This window comes from Rhagoletis pomonella, unplaced genomic scaffold (genome assembly GCF_013731165.1).
Source record: "Rhagoletis pomonella isolate Grant_MI unplaced genomic scaffold, Rhpom_1.0 Rhpom_scaffold_00006, whole genome shotgun sequence".
In the NCBI taxonomy this organism is placed as follows: Eukaryota; Metazoa; Arthropoda; class Insecta; order Diptera; family Tephritidae; genus Rhagoletis; species Rhagoletis pomonella.
In genome coordinates, this window is record NW_023458560.1 from 36,749,110 (window position 1) to 36,769,741 (window position 20,632).

At 34.5% G+C, this 20,632-nt stretch overlaps 1 protein-coding gene across 2 annotated transcripts in view; it reads right to left on the minus strand.

The window, feature by feature from the left end:
* LOC118740683 (bone morphogenetic protein receptor type-1B-like) overlaps positions 1-20,632 on the minus strand; it is a 740,115-nt gene that overhangs the window by 114,595 nt on the left and 604,888 nt on the right. Inside the window, exon 1 of one of the 2 annotated variants that reach the window (XM_036472319.1) lies at positions 18,697-20,626. The exons of the other annotated variant lie outside the window; for it this stretch is intronic. Coding sequence (XP_036328212.1) covers positions 18,697-18,730 — 34 coding nt within the window. The 5' untranslated portion in view covers positions 18,731-20,626. Of the gene's footprint in view, positions 1-18,696; positions 20,627-20,632 lie in introns of those variants that run through there. 2 annotated transcript variants of the gene reach the window in all.

Sequence of the window (20,632 nt, forward strand, 5' to 3'; positions counted from 1 at the left end):
GGAACGCTTGTCAAACATAGGAGTTGCTAACTCTGATCAGTGTAGGCTGTGCAACGAAGAACAGGATTATGTACCGCTGTGAAGCTCTCAAAAGGACCAGACTTCGTTCCTAAGATTGTCATACCTAGAAGCCCACGAATTCAATCGCATTCAGCCGAAGCACCTCTCGAGATTTCTTAGCAATAGGTGGACGAATGAAGACCTGTAGTCGAATAGATACAATAGTTCGTTTCTAATCTAATATTATCTAATCTAATCTAATCTAGTAAATGGTTAAATTTAAAAAAAAATTTTTATCCTAAATTAGAAAAAATATTTTCTTTTAGTTTAAAATTACCTATAGCTGAAAATATTTTGTTGAAGGTTGCCACATGTTTGAAAATTTTATTTAATTTAATTGATAACACAAATTGAATATTGCAATATGAGTATCAAACTAAAGAGGTTTAGGAAAGGCTACTGCCGAAAATATTTTCGAGGAGGGTTGCCACCTGTTTGCAAAATAGTATTCAATTAAATTGATGAAATAAATGCACTATTACAATACGGATAGCAAACTGCAGAGGTTATAGAGAGTTTACTGTCGAAATTATTTTTGATAAGATAAAGTAAATATTGAATTAATACACCTATAAAGAGACTTCGCGATATGTAGACTCGAGTTAGGAGAAAGCCGATACTTTACCTACTCTCTAAATACTTTCAAAGATATATTAACTAACACCCACATTCATAAAAAATAAAGAATGCTTGACAAATTTAAAATTTTTTGAAAATATCACTTCATAAGCCTCTTAAAATCCATTTTATTTTTTATGAATGTGGCCACAAGAGTTTTGGGATGGAGTAAAGGCCAGATCACACGATTGGCGCATTTGTATAGAATTGTACATTTTGGAAGTGACAGAGTGGCGTTGTCTAGGAATTTTTATCGAGAATGAGTACAGCTCAATAAAAAAAAAATCCCAAGAACACTACTCTCTAACTGTAAAAATATACAAATATGTACAAATGCACCAATCGTGTAATTTGGCCTTAATAACACAAAAATACTTTTTTTTTTAAGTGCAGTGGAGCATGGCGGGTACTTGCTAGTCTCAGACACAATTTTCATGTCGGACTGTGTCGGATTTTAGCCGTAAGGAAGTCCATAGTTATCGACTTACGTTATAATTAGTTACTATCTCTATTTAGATTTTCCATTTTCGTAAGTTAAACTTATTTTCGACCATAATTGAATCATTAAAGTTAATTTTTAAATAATTATTTGTTATTTAAACTATTCCAAACATTGTTTTTTGAAGCGCAGTTGAATTAATTAAAGTTGCGCATTATTTGCCAAACGAAAGCTAAGCCAAAAGAAAACAAAAACCGAATACAATAGCCATACACCTGCAAGCTAATTACAACAATTCCTTTCATGCCAAATCAAATTGACTAAATCAAAAGAAATTTAAATCTACTTATGTCAAATTAACAGACTTACGACAGCGCTAAATTAGACTGAAATAATTAAAATAAAATAGCAAACTTGGCAATAAATTGAAAACAAGCCAAAGCATGTAATGAGCATTAAATTGAAATCGGCAAGTACAATAAAGGTAAAAGTAGGCATTGAATTGAAATTGAAAAAAAATAAAAAAATCACTGGCCCCCTCAACAGCTCTCCGAACGACAAAAGCTGCATACCGCCGATGCACGCTTTCAAAACTCCTTATAAGTGCTATAGAAATAGATATACATATATGTAAGTGTATATATTATACATATAGTAGATATATACACCATGAAGTCGGTATTGGCCCACACTTCAAATAACATCGCAACAACAGCAAACAAAAAAAAAACCAAAACATCGTGACGTCTAACTTTTCGCTGCACACCACCACACCATAACTAAACTGGCGGCGACAGCTGGCCGCTGGACTGTCAATCTGTCAAGCAATTACTTGATACATTCATTTGTACATTTTGCCAAGCGACGATTGAATTTAAAAGCTAAGCTTAATTTTAATTGCAAACACATACGCGGCCAGGCCAGGAAAGCATTTGCGAGTCAAAAAAGTAAAAAGAAAAGCAAAAAAGCAAAAACTTAAATCGCTAAACAGCAACTCATCAAATCAAACAAAATTTTATGTTACTGACGCGCTGACGGGCTGGCACACTTCACATATGTAAGTAAGTAAGCGTTTAATTGCCGACGAGCTGGAATTGCAGCGCAGCAGCTTAAGCCCGAATTGGTCATTGAAATCGGGCACTTGATGAACACAGTAGCTGGCATGTTTTTGTCAAAACAATATTTATGCGCACTCGTCGTTTGTACTTAAATGTACATATGTATAACTATTTGTTTATATGATTATGATCCAGTGGACCACACACGCCAGCGAGCTCGCACAGGCCGGCAGTGGATATGTTGCGAAAATCCTAAGCTGACAAGTTGAAGCAGACGTAAAAGGCAGAGTTGATCTGAGGAGCAGTAAAAGTAGGCGACAGCAATCAAATGTTGTAATTTCAATCAAATCGAGCTCTTAAGTTTGCACCAAGCTGCAGTAAGAGTTTTCTCTGAAGTCTTCGCTGGATGCTGGGTGTTTTTGTCAATGCGGAAGTTGTTCAGTTGAAGCAAAAATGGACATCAGTTGACCCTTTTAAAGCTGAAATAAAGTAGTGCATCATGGATTAAAAGGTTAGGGCGGAGGTAGTTGGTTGGTTGGGTGGTAGTCGCTGCCATTTTGATGAACTTCTCGCGGGGGATCTTTTGTCTATGTACTTGCTATGTTGCTAGATCGAACCATTTCGATTCTCTAATGAATCTGCCGATTTCGCTTATTGTAGATCCTGAAAGGTCGGTTATCTGTGCTACCAGATGTTTTCCTAATGTCTTGTGTCTAATGTTCGAAAGGCCTGGACATTCACATAGGAAATGCTGGACACTTTCTTCGCTATCTTCTATTTGACAGCTGCGGCAATTCATATTATGCGATAGACCTATTTTTGCCGCATGTTTGCCCATGGGCCAGTGCCCCGTGATGGTTGCTATAATTCTAAATACCTCTGGCCTTGATCTGCTAAGCAGGTCCATGGGTTTCGCCCTGTTATAGTCAGGCCATAGTTTTCTCGATATCTTACAAGTCTGTATATCTGACCACTTGCGTCTAGCCAGTTCAAGGAAATGCATAGTAATCTCTCTTTGGACTATTCCAAGGGGGGCAACCCAGTGCCACCGCCTGGGATTCATCCAAACCGGCTCCTGCCTTCGCCAACTCATGGCCTTCTATGTTCCTATGTCCGGAAACCCAGACAAGAGAGACGGTAGTTTGAGTGAGACACCGAGCGCTTTACATTCCCTAACTAGCTTGGATTTGGTAAAGGGTGACGCTATTACCAATAGCGCCGCCTGGCTGTCAAAATATATATTGTTGCTTTACTCCTGTGCCCAATTCTATTGCCTAGGATTTTACAGGCTTCTAGGATCCCTAGAACTTCCGCTTGGAAGATGCTTGTATTACTACCCAACCGTAGAGACAGAGCCACGCCGAGCTGCTTGGGGTAGACTCCCGCTCCCACACCGCAATCCATCTTGGATCCATCGGTGTATAGAGAGATCGCCTCTCGGTCGGCCACACCGTCTCTTCTCCAGTCCCACGTTACAGCTAAAGTCCAAATTGCCTACCATATAATCTATCGTCCTACTTAATTGCATTTGATTTATGATCATATCATGTCCGAAGTGTCTAGTCCTCCAAAGGCCTACCTCTCTGAGTCTGACCGCCGATTTCATAGCCACTTCTTTCAGGTGAAGATCAATAGGAATTAAATTGAGGACGGCATTTAGAGCTTCTGCCGGGCAGAACCTTAGTGCTCCTGTTACCCCTGCGCTTGCTGCCTTTTGTATACTTCTTAGTTTACTGACATTATATTGTCTGCTTAGGCCGGGCCACCAAGCTTGGTAGTAGCTTGGGCTATCAAGTCCTTCGATCCATTCCAAGCAGCGCGACCGGATGGAGTGGAGCCTACATATGTTGCAAAACTCATGTGCCAGTTTGGTGTCTCATTTAACAAGTATTCTCTGAAGATGCTTAATAGAGGAGTATGTACCGAAAGCGTGGATGGAGTTCAGGTTTGTGTGTATTTATCCCTAAGGCAGGAATCTAAATCGCTCACAGGCCAATAAGTATTTCATCTTTTATTCTTAAGACACTTGTAAGACTAATTAACCATCACAAATGAAGAGGAAAGTACTAGCATACTAGAAGTATTCTGGTTGTCAGCTATAGGCATGGGACCTGTAAGAAAATGAGCCATCAAAGAGATTATACAAGAAGGCGTACCATCTCCTCTTTTCTGACTCTCGGTGGGAAATAAAATCCTACAAACACTTAAAGCAAGATGAAAAATAGCACTCTGACACGATTGTCTGCCAACGATAAGTGAGCTAAGGGAAAAAGCACTATTCGACATCTCTAAGTGACGTCGCTCTTTTCGTCTACTAAACGACATCGTCACGTCAACTTATTTGAGATTTATGCTATATAGAGTCTTGTATTTAATACGGTAGCAAGCGTCTGAAAAGTCACGCTCTTCGTCCAAGCCAAACTTTTTCGAAGCAATAGGATACACAATATTGAAATCGGGTATTGTATGGAAATGTCGCAACGTGTGGGTCAAACTCATCGTCTTTTTTATGGGTGCCGGGCATGGCAGTATATGTAGAAGGAAACGAGACATCTCAGCTGTTGAGGTATGTCTCTGATATGCCAATAAACGAGACAAACTATGAATACTCTTTATGAAAATTTTGGCGAGTCTGCCTTCATCACGCGTTGGAGGAACGAAAGATTGATAAGCCAGTCATTCATCCCTAGTAAAATCTGAAAATTGAGAGGAACCAATTGACCACTTTCGCCTGCTTATAAGGCGATGCAAATTCCTGGTGTCATACTTCTTCACCAGTCTGACTGACATATCGGCGGTGAAACCCTTGGACTTCCTCTCTTTGAAAGAAGCATTCAATGTTTCCAAAAGAATGTATGGTAGACCCTTTCCTAACCTAGCCCCTGGGTTACACGGATTATTCTCCTAATTAGGCAACTGAATATGGGTTTCGCTACTTACTACAACACAGTCATGTAAAAAATAATAGAGACACGACATTTTTACCGGTTTTGACTATTTTTCTTTTGCTCGTTTTATAAATATAGCTCATTATCTAACAAAAATCATATAAATCCAAATTTCAAACTTTGCAGAAAAATTAGAAAACTCAAAAAAAAATTTACAAAAAACTTTTTATTAAGAAAAAATCCAAGTATATATGCTGTTCTATAACCTATCAAATTCTAGCTCAAGAAAGTGCAATTTACAAGTGACTAAGAATTTGCGTTGATTTTTGATCATTTTTTTAGAGAATGGTGTTATTATTTTCTTTTATACAAAAAAAAATTATTTTTAATAAAAAAAATAAATATTTTTTTTTTGTAATTTTCAGACGCCACTTTATAATTAACATGTTTTTAAGTATTGTTAGATATTTGCATACGAATTTTATGCATGATATATGTACTTTATGTATGTGAAAAAAAAAACATAAATATTACTAATTACGAGTACAACAGTGCCATTCATATCTTCACAAAATAAAAGCTTCAATGGCGATAGCGATATGTTGGTACTGCACTCTGAATGAATGCTTAATTTAATCAGTTTTTCAGCTGTTTAAAAATAGTAAACGTAATTAATTTTACAATTTTTTATCTCTGCAAATAAGGCAATGCCCTCATTAAACTAGCAAACACAGCATTTTGCGGAAGCGTGAGAATTCGCACAAAAGCAAAAAAAAAACGACAATTACACAAAATCAGCGCTTAAAAAAAAAATTCAATATATCATTACTTTATTAAATGAGCAGAAGGCCAACAAAATACGCGGATAGGCATACAAATTCGCGTACAAGTGAAAATTGATTTCATATTTCCTTTTTAAGCATTTTTTTCTTCTTTTAGTTTTCTGCAATTGCTTATGTATGCGCACGCTGGCTCACAATAATTACCGATTAAGCATTAATAATGACGACAAATTATATGACTTCACTTACACACATAGTACGTACGATTATGTACATAAATAGTACATTAGAGTGCATCACTCTCCATACAAAAAAAAAAATCGGTCCCGTTTATCCATCGGAATTTTAAAATGTGTTATATTTTATGACTACCGCCAAAATATTTTGGAAAACAATTAAGATTTACGTGAACTGAACCCAATTGAAAATACCTCCGAAAATCAAATTGTTTTTATTAATAAAGTTTTTTCATATAATTTTACTAAAAAATTACCTCAGTTCATTTATTATTATTTTCAAAAGGGTCCAGGGTCACATAATTCTTGATATTTTTCCGAAATATTATGGCGGAAGTATAAAAATGTAATAGATTTTATGATTCCGATGGAAACCGGCCACTTTTTTTGGTGATGCACCCTAATGTACTTACGTACAATAAATAATAAAATTGAAGGTGATAACAAAATACGTACAGACAATTTAGCTACGGACTGCCGGCCGGCCGGGCTAGCCGTAAGTTCAGTAATTTTCTGCTGATAAAGCATAAAACACAAAAAAAAAGAAATGAAAAAATTAAAAATAAAAGAAAGAAAAAAGTCACGACTGCAGTAAGTTGGTTGAGCTGAGGTGTGCTGCGCTGCATTAGTGCTGCCGAGCTGCGGAAAAGGTTGCCGCTGCGGAAGACAATTCAGCACGACGACAGCTTAGCACAAGCTCAGCTAAAACAAAACTTATTAAAATTTGCAAGGCGTGCAAAATGAGCAAAACGTTTTGAAAATATATAATTACATGTGAACTGAACGATGACGTTGAATTGTAAAGGGAATTTTGATTTATGAGCGGATACAACCAAGGGGAATATATAAAATACAGTAAGCACAAATTTAATAAAATTTAAAATGAAAAAAATTTAAGGAAACATAATAAATGAAATGAGACGGAAAAACAGACCACATAAATAAGCTAAAGGCTAATCGATAAACTATTAAAATTTCACGATTTTTTTTTTATACTCGTATTTGCAACCAAATTGAAAATGATATTATTTGCCACTTAGGTTTACTATTCTCATTTTTAAAGATTTTTCAATTGAAATACATTGCATTCTCTAAAAAATCTAATTTAAACTCAAGTTTTAAACTTTGTAGAAAACTAAAAAAAAATTGCATATAAAGTCAACGATTTTATTGCGCTTTAGGCCGTTTATAATGAAAAACGTTGAGAAAAAAAAACAACAACTCATTTCGTTTTCATTATAAACGACCTCAAGCTCAATAAAATTGTTGAATTGTTATAAGGCCCTAAATAACAAAAAAAAAAAAAAAAATTCATACAGATTTCAAACTTTTTCTCTGAAGTGTTAGCATTTTTTTAGGTGTACAGTTTATAGTCCATTCAATTTTAGTATAATATGTAATGTGCAAATTTCAAGTGGTTAAATTTTTTTTCCGAAGAAGTTGCGGTTCTCATAAAAAAATAAATTGCGTATATTCGTTATATGAAAGTAAATGCGGAAAAAAAAATCCAAAAAATCAACGGTTATTCCTAGACACGAGCGCCTTCCATATTATTATACCTAAATTTAATGGGCCATAAAACTTTATACTAAAAAAAAAATTTTATTTTTTATTTTTTTTTAGTTTTCTACATACTTTAAAACTTGGGTTTATATGGGGTTTGTTCAAGAACGAAATCTATTTTAATAGGGAATTCTTAAAAATAGTTCAGAGAAAAAAGTTTGAAATTTATTTGACAATAAAAAAAATTTTAAGTTTTCTACAACTTGAGTTTTTTTTAAAACTTTAGTTTATATGGGGCTATAAAACTATACTCAAAAAAATTCTAACACTTCTGAGAAAAAAGTTTGAAATTTTTATAAACTTTTTTTTTTTAATTGTATTGTACTAAGTTTTAAACTCGGGTTTATATGGGATTTGTTCAAGTGAACTCTATTTTAATTGATGATTCTTAAAAATAAATGAATAAACATGCTTAAGCGGCAAAAAAATATCGAGCCCTAACCGCCAAAAAGACATTTTTTCAAAATATTCTTTTTAATGCAGAAATGTTCCAAGACTATCTAGATGCATTTCTGCATCACAAAAAAAAAAAATAAAAATAAAAAAATTTGAAAAAATTTCGCTTACGTCTTTTGTTGGCGATTAGGTCATGATATCATTTTATAACTGGTGGCAAACTTATATGACCACCACTCTACTTATATTTAATTCCATACATACATGCTTATACCTTTTCATAAGCTTTTTATTTGATACTCTTAAACCTCAATTACTGCGAATTCTTGGAATTTGTGATTAAGTTGGTAAGTTGTAAGCACATTTTCCTGTAATAAATGCTTAACACACACAATCAAACCAAAGCTTCAATACTTCACAATCTAATTATGCAATTAGCACGATCTTATCGATCAGTCAGTAATATCAGCTGTTTTTTTTTTTTTGCAATGTCTCAGGCAAAGCACAATGGCGCCAAAGTCAATAGAATAATAAAGATTTATTTGAAATTCTGTGTATTCTCAGACTTGAGATACTTAGCTCCATTTAAGTTTCTAAAATTTACTGCTTGTTTTAGTTTTTCTCCTTTCACTTTGATTTTTCGATTTAACATTTCAAAATAGTGTTATTATAGTTTCATTTACCTGCACTTCAAACCAGAAACGATAGCAATGGTTTTTTGTATTATCATACACAGGTAAGTATACAATAAACGCTTCTAAACAAAATAAGTTCTATTTTCCAACTCTTTATTGATGTGCTTTTTGATAAGATTACAAGCAAGCGAAAAGCCAAACAAAACATCGTAAATAATATTGGTGTTAATATCAGTAAAAAGTTATTAGGGAACCCTGTACTTTGTATGCTAGTACGCAAATACAGAGTACAACTATAAAAGTATAACGTTACTTACATACATTTGTGTACATATGTAGAACGCCCCTATATCAAATTTTTGTTCCTTTAAAAGTGAATGAAATTTTTTCGAAATATTCCAAAAGAGCAATCGTGCACTAAAGCACAGTAACCTTGTTCAAATCAAGTTCTTTAGTTGCGAATACTTTATATTTATGAGAGGTTTTTAGCGAGTATTCCACTTTCTACGAGTATATTAAGGTTATTTATTTATTTATGTGGGCTCGATTGATTGAATTTGAAAGGGTAGGTCCTCAAGGCAGCCAGTACCACTCAACAGGCACACAGTCGGTAGGTGAATTATCAGTTTAATATTAACCAAGGCACATTGAAAAGGTAGCAGCAGCAGGGTTGAAATTTAGATTTTTTTCATTCGAAGTCGTTTGGTTCAACATGAATTTTCATTTTTGTTTACATTTTACTCTGCAATGTCAAATTTTGTTACCTTTTTGATATTTTAGAGTACTAAATCAACAATAAAATACACGTAGCTTGTTGTTTTTGATCTAATGCTGCCACCTGTTTAATGTGCCTTGGTATTAACTATTTTTTATGGATTGCCCATTGCTTTTTTTGGGGTCCCCTACGTTCGGCAAAAAAAAATAAATGTTTTCGAAACTGCCTTAAAAAAAATACTTTAGATTCGAAGGTGTACAGTGAACTTTTTTACGGTGTCACAGTGGTCGGAGAAGCCATGAATTACGCGAAAAATTAGAAGGGCTGTTACGATATTAATAAAACTGCAGGATCGTAGTATTGTTGTTATGCTTAATCCGAATATGCCATAAAATTTATAGTTTGGCAGTTGTCAGCTATCAAATCAACTGCCAAGAAACTATTTTTGAAAATACCAGTGATTCGGTTTTTGGGCACGCTAGTCACGAATTTTATGTCACATTAAAACTTTGACAGTTGATAGCTGTCAAATGGACTGTGAATTTTTCTAAAAATATCACAATCTTTTTAAAAATGCCACTGATTAGGTTTTAAGACATGCTGATCACGAATTTTATCTCAAATTAAAATTTTGAGAGTTAACAGCTGTCAAATGGACTTTTAACTTTTCTTAAAATAAGAAAATATTTTTGAAGACGCTACAGATAAGGGTTTTAGGCATGCTAGTCACGAATTTTACGTCAAAATAAAACCCAAGAATTAAGGTACTATGTTTTAAGGCTCACTGATCTCGAGTTCTGTATCACATTCAAACGTTTTTCGGTTGACAACTGTCAAATTAACTGTGATTCTCTGTTGAGTAACACAATATATTTGTTTAGCAAAATTAATGATTTATTGTATTCGAGGGAACATATTTAAAATGAAATTATAAAATAATAAAAGTAATTATATTTATAAATGCGGGACAGTTGGGGCCGTCTGCTATATGTGCAGCCCAAACAATTTGGCCTAGGCCCCAATAGGTTTTTTAAAATTTTTTGGTTTTCATTTTATACAAAATTCCTTCCCAAAACTTCAGTTTTCTCATTTTTAAATAAAGTTTTTCAGGTTTGAATTTATGGAAATTTTGGACACCATATTAGATTTTGCATTTGTAATAAGAGAACCTAGGAACCTCTAAAAAAAAAAAATTTAAGAAAACTATCAACACATAACTGTTAGAACGTGCCACGATTGGATTCGTTGAATTAAGCGGATCCAACCGCTTGCTCAGCAGATAAATATTATTGAAAATACTAATCAGTTTTCGGTTCGTTGGACATTTCTGAATAAGAATAACTTTATTCCGGTTAATTTATCACAATTCTAAAATATGCCTTTTTCGCGTAAAACATTGCCAATCCGACCACTGTACGGTCTCATGCACATACTTTTGCAGCATTTACCAAAATAATTTCTAAACACTTGGGAATATATAGAGTTGAAATTCTCTTAAATGCGTTTCTCAAAATCAAAAAAAAAACAGCACATGTCATGTAATTCAGCTACATAATAACATTTGTACTCAATTCCCCTTGCAACACAGAACAGTCATAAATTAAAAGATGTCTCACATAAAAGTCTGCGAAGACAATTCAGAACAGATTTTTTAGTTTTCTTCTTCCTTTCTGTAATTTGTAATTTCACTTTACATACTGTGTGGGTATCATTTCGGAAAACAGCAACAAGCATTAAATTGTAAACAATGTAAAAATCACAGCTTCATAGGTGTACACAGCTGTCAGATTTGTATTTAACAATTGATACCTGCGGTGAACAGATGAATCGTGAGACGAACAAAAAAAAAGGCAGGTTGCCAGTGAGAGAGAGAGGGAGGGAAGGAGAGTCGCCTGTTGCCACCTGTGGCGCATTTATGACACAATTGGAAACACCTTTATAGCTTTTTTTTGCTTTGCTTTGTTTTGGAATCACATAACTAAATGCAAGAAGAACAGAAACAGTGCTACAGATTATGCGAGTGCATCTACCTATACTAGTTATTGAAAAGCAGACAGCAGTGAGAACTTATGTATGTAGATATAAAGTTTATTTTCTGGATTCGCTTGCATTTAAACACAAACATTGTTAACTTTTAACTGAAGCAACTGCTTTAATTGGATCAGCAGGTTAGAGAAAACTGCGTGAGTATTTGTAGGAGTTCCTTTGACGCTCAGATTTAACAAAGTGAGTTTGTGACAAAATGGCGTAATATTTATATAGTACAATAAACATACATAGCTAAAGTAGTTAGGTCAGTAAACTAAATCTTATTACATTAAACGAGCAATTCTAAATTAGAAATATTTTTTCTAACAGAGGTCACCACTCTGCAGGCAATGGTAAACCTCCCTTCGTGGGCGGCGTAAAACTGTATGCCTCTTCATTTCTTAAAATTTTAAATAAATTCAATGTGTCTTTGAAAAGTATTTGAAAAAAAAGTTGATGATTCAAGAGACAATGGCGATGAAAGTACGTCATGCCTAGAAATATAGCGTTGAGAAACCCAGGAACAATTTTAGGAAATTTTCGTTAAAATTCCTTCACTAAGTACGTCTAAAGTTGATTTGAAGATTCTCTTTGCGATCTGCGAGTTACGGCGACTGTCATTGGATGAAGGATAATTTCAGATTCAAAAGGTTATGGAAATGTGAGTCTAAAGATTATCAATAATATGAAAATACTTTCTGCTCTGCAACGTTAAAGCCATGGAAAAAATACACTGAAAATTCCTACAATATCTATGCATGTACATGGCTCCAAATACGTCCTGCCACTCTGAAAAGCGAAATACTTATGTACAGGCATGGGCAGAGACCATTCTTACTTTTAGCTCACGTTTGTTTGTGGTCGTGCCCACCTCTGCTTATGTAGAAGATAAATTACAAATTCTCAATGTATACACAAAACCGCATAACTACACAACGTTTGAATAATACTTAGATAGAATAGAATATAACTCGCAACGCTGGGAGAACAGGATGTGTTCGTTATAAAAAACACGCATTTCAATTTATCAAATCGTACAATCTCTCTACGCGCGCGCTGAGTCTATGTATGCATGTAGCTCATTGGCTGGCGAGCAAACTAGCGATCGGTCGCACTGATCAAGCAAGCGTGTGTAACATGAGTAACATACAAATAAGTACAAGAAATGGCACTTTATAAGAGGCTACAGCACAACGTGTATATGTACTTTTGTAGTAAATGTTGAGAAAGGACAAAATAATTTCACAAGCTACATAAGTAGTAACACACACTTGTTCGTTGGTAGGTAATTCAAAGGCATTCACAGCATAAAAAAAATTTCTGAAATATCTATGTACGTGGTTGGCTTGATTTGTGTGATATTTTGTGGTATCAAATGACACTTTCTTTAGGCTTTCGACAATGGCAACTTTTGTACGCATTAATATGTGAGTGATTGTGAAAAAAATTATCGCTGTTATACTTTATCGAATCGCATTGGGTTTAAGATAGTGAAATTAATGCCATTGAAGAAACCTTGGAAGAATAAAAGTATGTATCATATTTATTCGCCCTAATCTATTGGTATGGAGACAGCAACAACGAAAGAAATCGTAGAAATGAATAGAGAAATTTGCTCTTTTATCTGCTTCTGAAAAATTTGCGAGGTTTTCCCGAAATGATCTAAAACAAGTGTTGAAATGGTCCCAAAATGGGCTCTTCCTAACCACAAAATGATCCCGCACTAGTCCCGAAATGTTTCAGAACTAGTCCCGAAATGTTTGTGAACTAGTCCAGAAATAGATATCTCTCTCATCTGGGTTCCCGGCCGTACGAACATACATGGAAATGAGAGGGCTGATGAGTTGGCTAAGGCCGGTACATCTTTTGATGAATACGAAACAGAGACAATAAACTGTCGTACTCAACAAAAAGGAACTGCAGCTGCAATTCGCATGTATGACTGATAAACGTTGGAACAACCTTCAAACCTGCAAAACTGCGAAGAACATATGGTCGCATTATGAGAAGCCAAAGACAGAAGAACTTATAAAGAGGTCAGGGATTGTCAAATTTATAGCCACGATAACGTGACATTAGCCCATTGGCGAACATGCAGCTGAAATGGACCTACCGTACAAGTGCCATGGCTGTAATCTTGAGGGAAGTATGAAAACGGTCGTACACTATCTTTGCGAGTACCCAGCATTGGCACGAATAAGGCATGACACACTCGGGAGTCTTTCCATCCAAAATCTTAAGGAGATCTCCAAAATACCATTTTTTACCTAAATAAATTCATCGAAAAATCCAAATGGTATGGCGAAACCGACGAATCATGAAAGCCGATAAAATCGAGGATCCCAGAGAAAGAGCATCAAAATTTTTCTGAAATAGTTGTGAACTAGGCCGGCCCGAAATGTCCCTGAATAAGTCTCAAAATGACCCAGAACTAGTCCCAAAATGATCCTAAACTAGTCGTGAACTATTCCCGAAATGGTCCTCATTTGAAAACACATTTACATGTATGGCTGTAGCTGAGTGTGCAAGGACGCTTGATACAATTGGTTGCTGCCAAGAGGGTCCGGATTCAATTACCATCAGACGGAACATAAAATAAAATAAATTTTTCTGTGCACTTCACAACGACATATTTTATAACGTACATACTCAAATTTAAAACTAGTTGGGTTGGTGCTCTTTCATATGCGTATTTTTTTTTAAATTTAGCACGTTTTTTATGCTAAAATTTTTTTCCCTCAGTGAGGATGCTAAAATGTCGCTTTTCTATTTATATTTTCGCCACTGTATGTATTTATTAGTTTGCCATAAAATAGATCTCCGAATCTACATTCAAAAGTCATATCTTAATAAATTCGGGATATACTGGCATCACTAAAGCAGCTCTAATTCTGAAAGCATTTCTACCGTAAATAAAAAAAAATTGTGGTTCTCTTGTAAAATATAAAATTTTCAGCCAAAAGAAAAGAGTTCAGCATTCTTGTTCCAATGTCCAGCCATGGGCCGATTTGTATCTAGCAACCCTAACCAGGAATACATAGAATGGCAGGGGGTGTGCCTGGAACTGGTAGAGTTGAGCCATGCGTCACAAAAAAGTTGACCTCTCAAAGAACCTCAATCGCTCCTGTCGTCATAATATTGGGAAAAAATTATTAGAATCGGCATAGTATTACCATGTATGTATAGGTAATAGAAATCGTCTTAGACGGAAAATGTCTGTAGTTTGGTATTTTGAAACAACCATATGTCTTCCCATACTATGTATTCTCTTACTTCTAGAAACCTCATCAGATACTATTTTGCATACTGTAATTCACACAATCGAACTCTCATGATCAGAGGCTGATCCACACGCTCTTTGTTCAAAGTCTCTCTCATGCTCACTCGACTCACCTACAGAATGTTAAATCGACCTCTAATAACATCACACATGAGTGCTATAAAAAATCATTAAATACCAACACACATTTGTACATGAGCATGGAAAATCTAAAGCAATTTTTTCGATACCACAGACAATTGGTTACACAGCTCGAAATAATGAAGAAAAGGTAAAAGAGAAATAATAAATAAAAGAATTAAAGGCATTATTAAAAGCCCACTGCTAGTTCGGCTAAACCTTTTTGATTTGGACTCTATGCTCTGCACGACTATAACAAATCGAGATTAAAGATTTTGAATGGCACTCGTATAGTACTAAGTAAGCATAGGTTGTTGTATTGTAGAAGTAAATTTAAATAAGTACTATGTATGTATGTATGTATGTATTACTGTGCATGAAAAGCCGAAGTTTGAAACGAATTAAGCGCGCTGTCAGTTCAAATGATCGTTGATTGTGCATTTGTTTTGGATACTTGTATGTGCATTAGGGTGGTCCAAAAAAAAGTAAAGTCGGAATTTTAATGCTCTCACCACCTAGGATTGTTTTATATCGAAAAAATAAATCCCTGTTTTTTTTATTTTGAAATCAAATAAAATTTAGAGGTCGCTCAAGGAGCTCAAAGTTTTATTTTATGTGTGAAAAAAATATTTCTTAGAAATGGTATAGGATTCCTCAAGATTCATATTTTTCGATCGGAAAACTATGTTTCTCTTCAGAAGACTTCCAAATAATAGGCAATTGTTTATTTAACCATTTTTCAATACTTACGATTTTTTAGTATTATCGTTAGAAGTTTCCTAAAACAGAGTTGTCCGATTGAAAAATATTGATTTTCAAGAATTCTATACCATTTCTGGGATCACAATTTTTGGGATCACCCTAATGTACATATTTGTGTATATTTTTCTCCTTTCATTCTAAATTACCATATTCTATACAATCATGCATACACACTTTACATAAGGCATACATATGTATTTATTGTATAAAGTACGTACACATATTTTCCTTTCTTTTCTTTCCTTTCTATTTTTTATTGCATTTCAAATGCTTGAAGCTAATAATTTATTTTTATTTGCCTTTTTAGTTTACTACATTTTGCCTTTCCCCAAAAACTTTATGGGTTTTCATTTAATTTAACATTCACCGGTGGTTCACCAGATTACTAGCAGCTGATGGGCTGAGGGATTTTCGAACGAAGTGTTTAAAAAGAAGATTATCTACTACGTCCAAAGTATGTACATAGTATGCATACTGTTAATAAACTAAATAGTTCTTATGTGTTTCTTTTTGAAGTTCAATAGACTCAATTAATTAAAAATTTTACTTTATAGTTCAGGGTTATCCAGCATTTTCGTACTTTTTACAATGCCCTTCTTGAATACTATGTACTTATGTGTGTTTGTATGTTCGCAGTTGTGTCCTAATCCGCTTGACCGATCATAGGCAAATTTGGCACATCTACTGCTGACTTTCCGGCGATGGTGATAGGCTAAAAATAATTTCTATATATGGGGCGTGACAGCTCTTATACAAATAGAAACTTTCATTATGCACATCTTTGGAAGAATTTGTGATAGAGTACTGGAATTTAGTAGGAGTAGGTACTAAGTAGAATTTTGTGTGCAGATATACGAAACCAATTTCATATTCATAGAGTAAAGTCTCAGTTATTGGAAATAAGGATGTCGTCCCTCGCATACAAGTGGAAATCGTGGGCGAGCCATGTTGATAAATTTCTTTTAGTTTTTCGAAAAATTGTATTGATGCCTCGCTTATTGATAAGTTTTGGAGTAAAGGGCTGTTTCCAGCTCTCAAGAATAGCAAAAACTTCATATAAAATGACGCACAAGTAGTGGAAAAAAACTTTTCTTCTATCAAATTTCTTAAATCAGTTTGCAGCTCTCAAGAGAAAAATGCTCGCATATTTGTTTCTTCAAGAAAAATATACAGCAAAAGCAAAGTGTTTTTTCAAGCAACAGACATAACGAAAAATATTTCTTGTAATTTTTCTTGAGAGCTGAATTCTTAGCTTAAGGAATATACGATAAGGAATTAAGATTATGGTCCGTTATACGTAGATAACTTCTCAACGCATTTCATTAGTTTGATAAATTTTTATAACACTCCTTATGTGGGAAAAAACTAACAAGTGGTGACAACATATTTGGCCTCGTATGCGGTAGAGGGTTAATTTTCTTTTAATTTTTAGATTTTATTGTTTTGAAAACAAAAACAAAATTTTTTTATTTATTTAATTTTTATCCTTATTTTATGATTTTTTTCTCTTTTTAAATTTATTTATTCTTCTTTTTAACCGACTTAAAAAAAGTAGGTTATAAATTCGTCAGAATATTTTTATTTTTATTTTTTTTATGTATGCTAACGCATAACTTTTTACCATGTTAACAAATTTCTTTAATTTTTTTTTTAAGGCAAGGTGGTACCTCAGAGGTGGAACCATACTAATTTGGTTTATATCCGGTCATTGTATCATGAAAAAATCAACGATATTAATAAACTTTTATATTAGAATTGAAGTTGGTTTTGTTTTTGCTTAAAAATTACTTGTTTACTTTTGTTTTCTTTTAATTTTTAACCGACTTCACAAAAAGGAGAAGGTTATCAATTCGTCCGATTTTTTTTTTTCTTATTTTTGTATGTAGATTTGTTACCGCATTACTTTGGACCACGTTAGCCGATTTCTATAATTCTTTTATTTTAAAGGAAAGGTGTTACCTCACAGGTGGTCCCATACTAATTTGGTTTAAATACGATCATTGGATCATGAAGAAATTAACGATATTCCTAAATTTTGGTTTTGTATTTTGCTTAAAAATTCCTTCTTTGATTTTATTTTTTTAACAATAAAAAATATATTTTGAATTTAATTTCATCCTTATAAACCTATTTAATTTTTTTTATTTTATTTAATTTTTCTTTTTTTAATTTTGTTTCTAAATTTTTCTTTTTTCAAATTAATTTTTAGATTTTGTTTTAAAAAGAAATATCTTTTTTTCGTTTAATTTAGTTTTAGGAACTTATTATATTTTCTTTTTTTAATTTAATTTTCTTAAATTTTTTTATTTCATTGTTTTAAAAAGCAAACTAATTGCTTGCCTAGATAATTAAATTTTTAGAAAACTTGTTGCTAAAAGTCAAACAGATCTTTGTAGTGTCAAATATAAGTGTAGCAACACTAGACCGTACCATCACGCAAGCAAATAAAAAAAGTTCGATTCGAAGGCAAATTTTGATTTTTTTTTTTTGCCGAATCTGGGGTGACACTTATGTATGTATGTACCCTTTTCGACCCTGCTGAGATAATTTATCCAAGAAGTTGTCAAAAATAAAGCTAACTACAACTTTTTTTTATTTTTTAAGATACAAAATTTCTTTCCACAAATTTCCATACCAATAACTCGAAATAAGTTTTCAAACCTTCATATCCACTTAGAACTATTGGTTCTAATTTTTTCAAAACTATTTTCCAAAAATATCAGCCAAAATTGCCACAACAATTAGGGAACGATAATGGATGCAATAAACAGGAATTTGTTGACTCCAAATAAAAGGCGAACAAAAACAATAAATATTGTCAATTTGTGCATTTCGTGTAGTTATTCAGGAATCTCATAATCATAAACGAAATATGAAATGACAATAACGACAACACACTCGAAAAAAACTCATTAAAACAAACAGACGCAAATAAAAGTAAGTCAAAAGGTAAAATACTCAAAAACAAAAAGGTAAGAATCGGCAAAGGGAACCCAAAAATTTAACATGAGAATAAATAACGAAAAAAAAAAAATTAAATGGAAAACAAGACAACACAACAACATATCGAACGAAAAGCGCATAAAAACAGATCAAAATTTATTATTATTATTTACCGTGTGCCTTCTTCTTTCTGGATTTCGGCGCCATGACTGTCGACTGCGGCTGCTGCTTCTCTTTCTCCTTCTACTTCTCCTTTAGCTGTTACGTTTCCTTTTTTGTGCTGCCTTCAACAGGCAAGTAGGCTGACTACTAGAGCCTTTAAAATCTTTTATGAAGAATATTCAACAACAACAACAAAGCTTCTAAAGACCTCTCTAATTCTCCGTTCGTACTTCACGCTTTGTTTTGTTATGCCACTAGGCTGGCTGCTGCACCTTCGCAGAACAGCCTGAAACACTAAATACAACAATAAAAACTAGCACCAGGCTCGCGAGCAAATCTCGCCGAGAACAACTGGTTGGACAATAACACTTATGCACGTCGTATGATGTGGCATGGAAGAATATATTGTTCTTTTGTTGTTTTTTTATGTTTTTGTTTTTATAGCTTGTAGAATAGTTGCAGGCGCGCGGCAAGGAAAATCGTCGTCGTCGCCACCGTTTAAAATACAAGAGCTGCGCTCATAAATAAATGTCTGTCTGTCTGTCTGTTTGTCCGTGTGCTGGGACGTCGTCGTCCAAGGCAAGGTAATCCAGCAAAGCAATTTCTGCTCCAGCAGCAGCAACAGCAACAACAACAATGAAGACGGCAGCTTAAAGTGATCAACAATAGCCAGTCAGGCAGTCCGTTGTAATCACAGCAACAGCTCCAAGCTAGCGATCAGGCTGGCGACAACGTAGACGTGCTTCTCTTGTTTTTGTTGCAGTAAGAATGATCGTTTGGAACGAACGCGCAGATCACCGCTGGCTCTGGACTAGCTGCTTCACACAAAAGGTGTATTTAGAGCTCTCCGAGTGTGTGGTGTGTGTGCGCCTCACAAAAGGTACGGCGGTTAAGCGGCTAACGAAAAGGTCGCCGGCTTCAAGTGGCTGACGTCGGCGGCTGTGACTGCACGACGGTGGTGTTGAAGGAGTATGCGGAGGCGCGGCGTTGGAAGGTCGGCGGTTGAATGGCGTCTACAAAATTATGGGCCTTTTGCGCGAATCTTTTTTATGCCATAACGACTACCTCCTTTATCCTTGGGCTTTTTGCTGCTGTTGTTGTGCGTTTTTTCTCTTTCTTTTTGCACACTTCTTTGGCAAACTGCTTAAGTTGCTTTTTCCGCTACGAATGGATGTTTTATTTTCTTCACAGCTCCAACGCTGTTTGAAGCGTTTGCGACTGATGGATGTTCGCAAAAGATGACAGCGATTTGAGTTGTTGTGGTTTTTTTACGTTTCCTTTGTTTTTGTTGTTGTTCTTTCAATGCGCTATGTAGCGTGGTGTGAGCGCGTGATCACGTTGAGTTTAATTATAGGCGAAAGGTGGCGATACAAATCAGGTGAAATTTAATCCCGAGTGTAGCTGAATGCGTAAAAGGACAATGTGAACTCGCGCCTGTGCTATGGCTGCCACTGTAAGTGAGCGCGCGCTGCTGGACTACGTGCAGTGCGTTGTTGCAATAAGCGTTTTGTTTTTCCTTCAAAGCTCTACACTACCAACTTTTGTTTAGTCTTTAGCCACAAAAGTATTTCCTTTTCACACTCTCGATTTCAAGAATGTATGTATGTATGTAAAGTGATTGATGTGTTTTGAAATGTGAGCTCAAATGCCTTGGAAAAAATATTGTTTGTGCTTTTTTCCGTATTTTCGTCTACGTTTATATTTAAATACTCATTATGTATTTGTATTTACTCGAGCACCGTTTTATTATTAAAATTTATTGTTGTTTTTGTCGCGCACTGATAAACACTTAAAAATGTCGCAGTTTTGAAAAAAAAGCTTACAAAAACACTGCTAGCTGAGTACTTTTCATATCAGGCAGATAAAAAAAAAATGCCTTGCAATTCGTGGCACTACTTTATTTCCGCTTTACGCACAAACACTCCCACGGAGGTATGCAAACGAAGC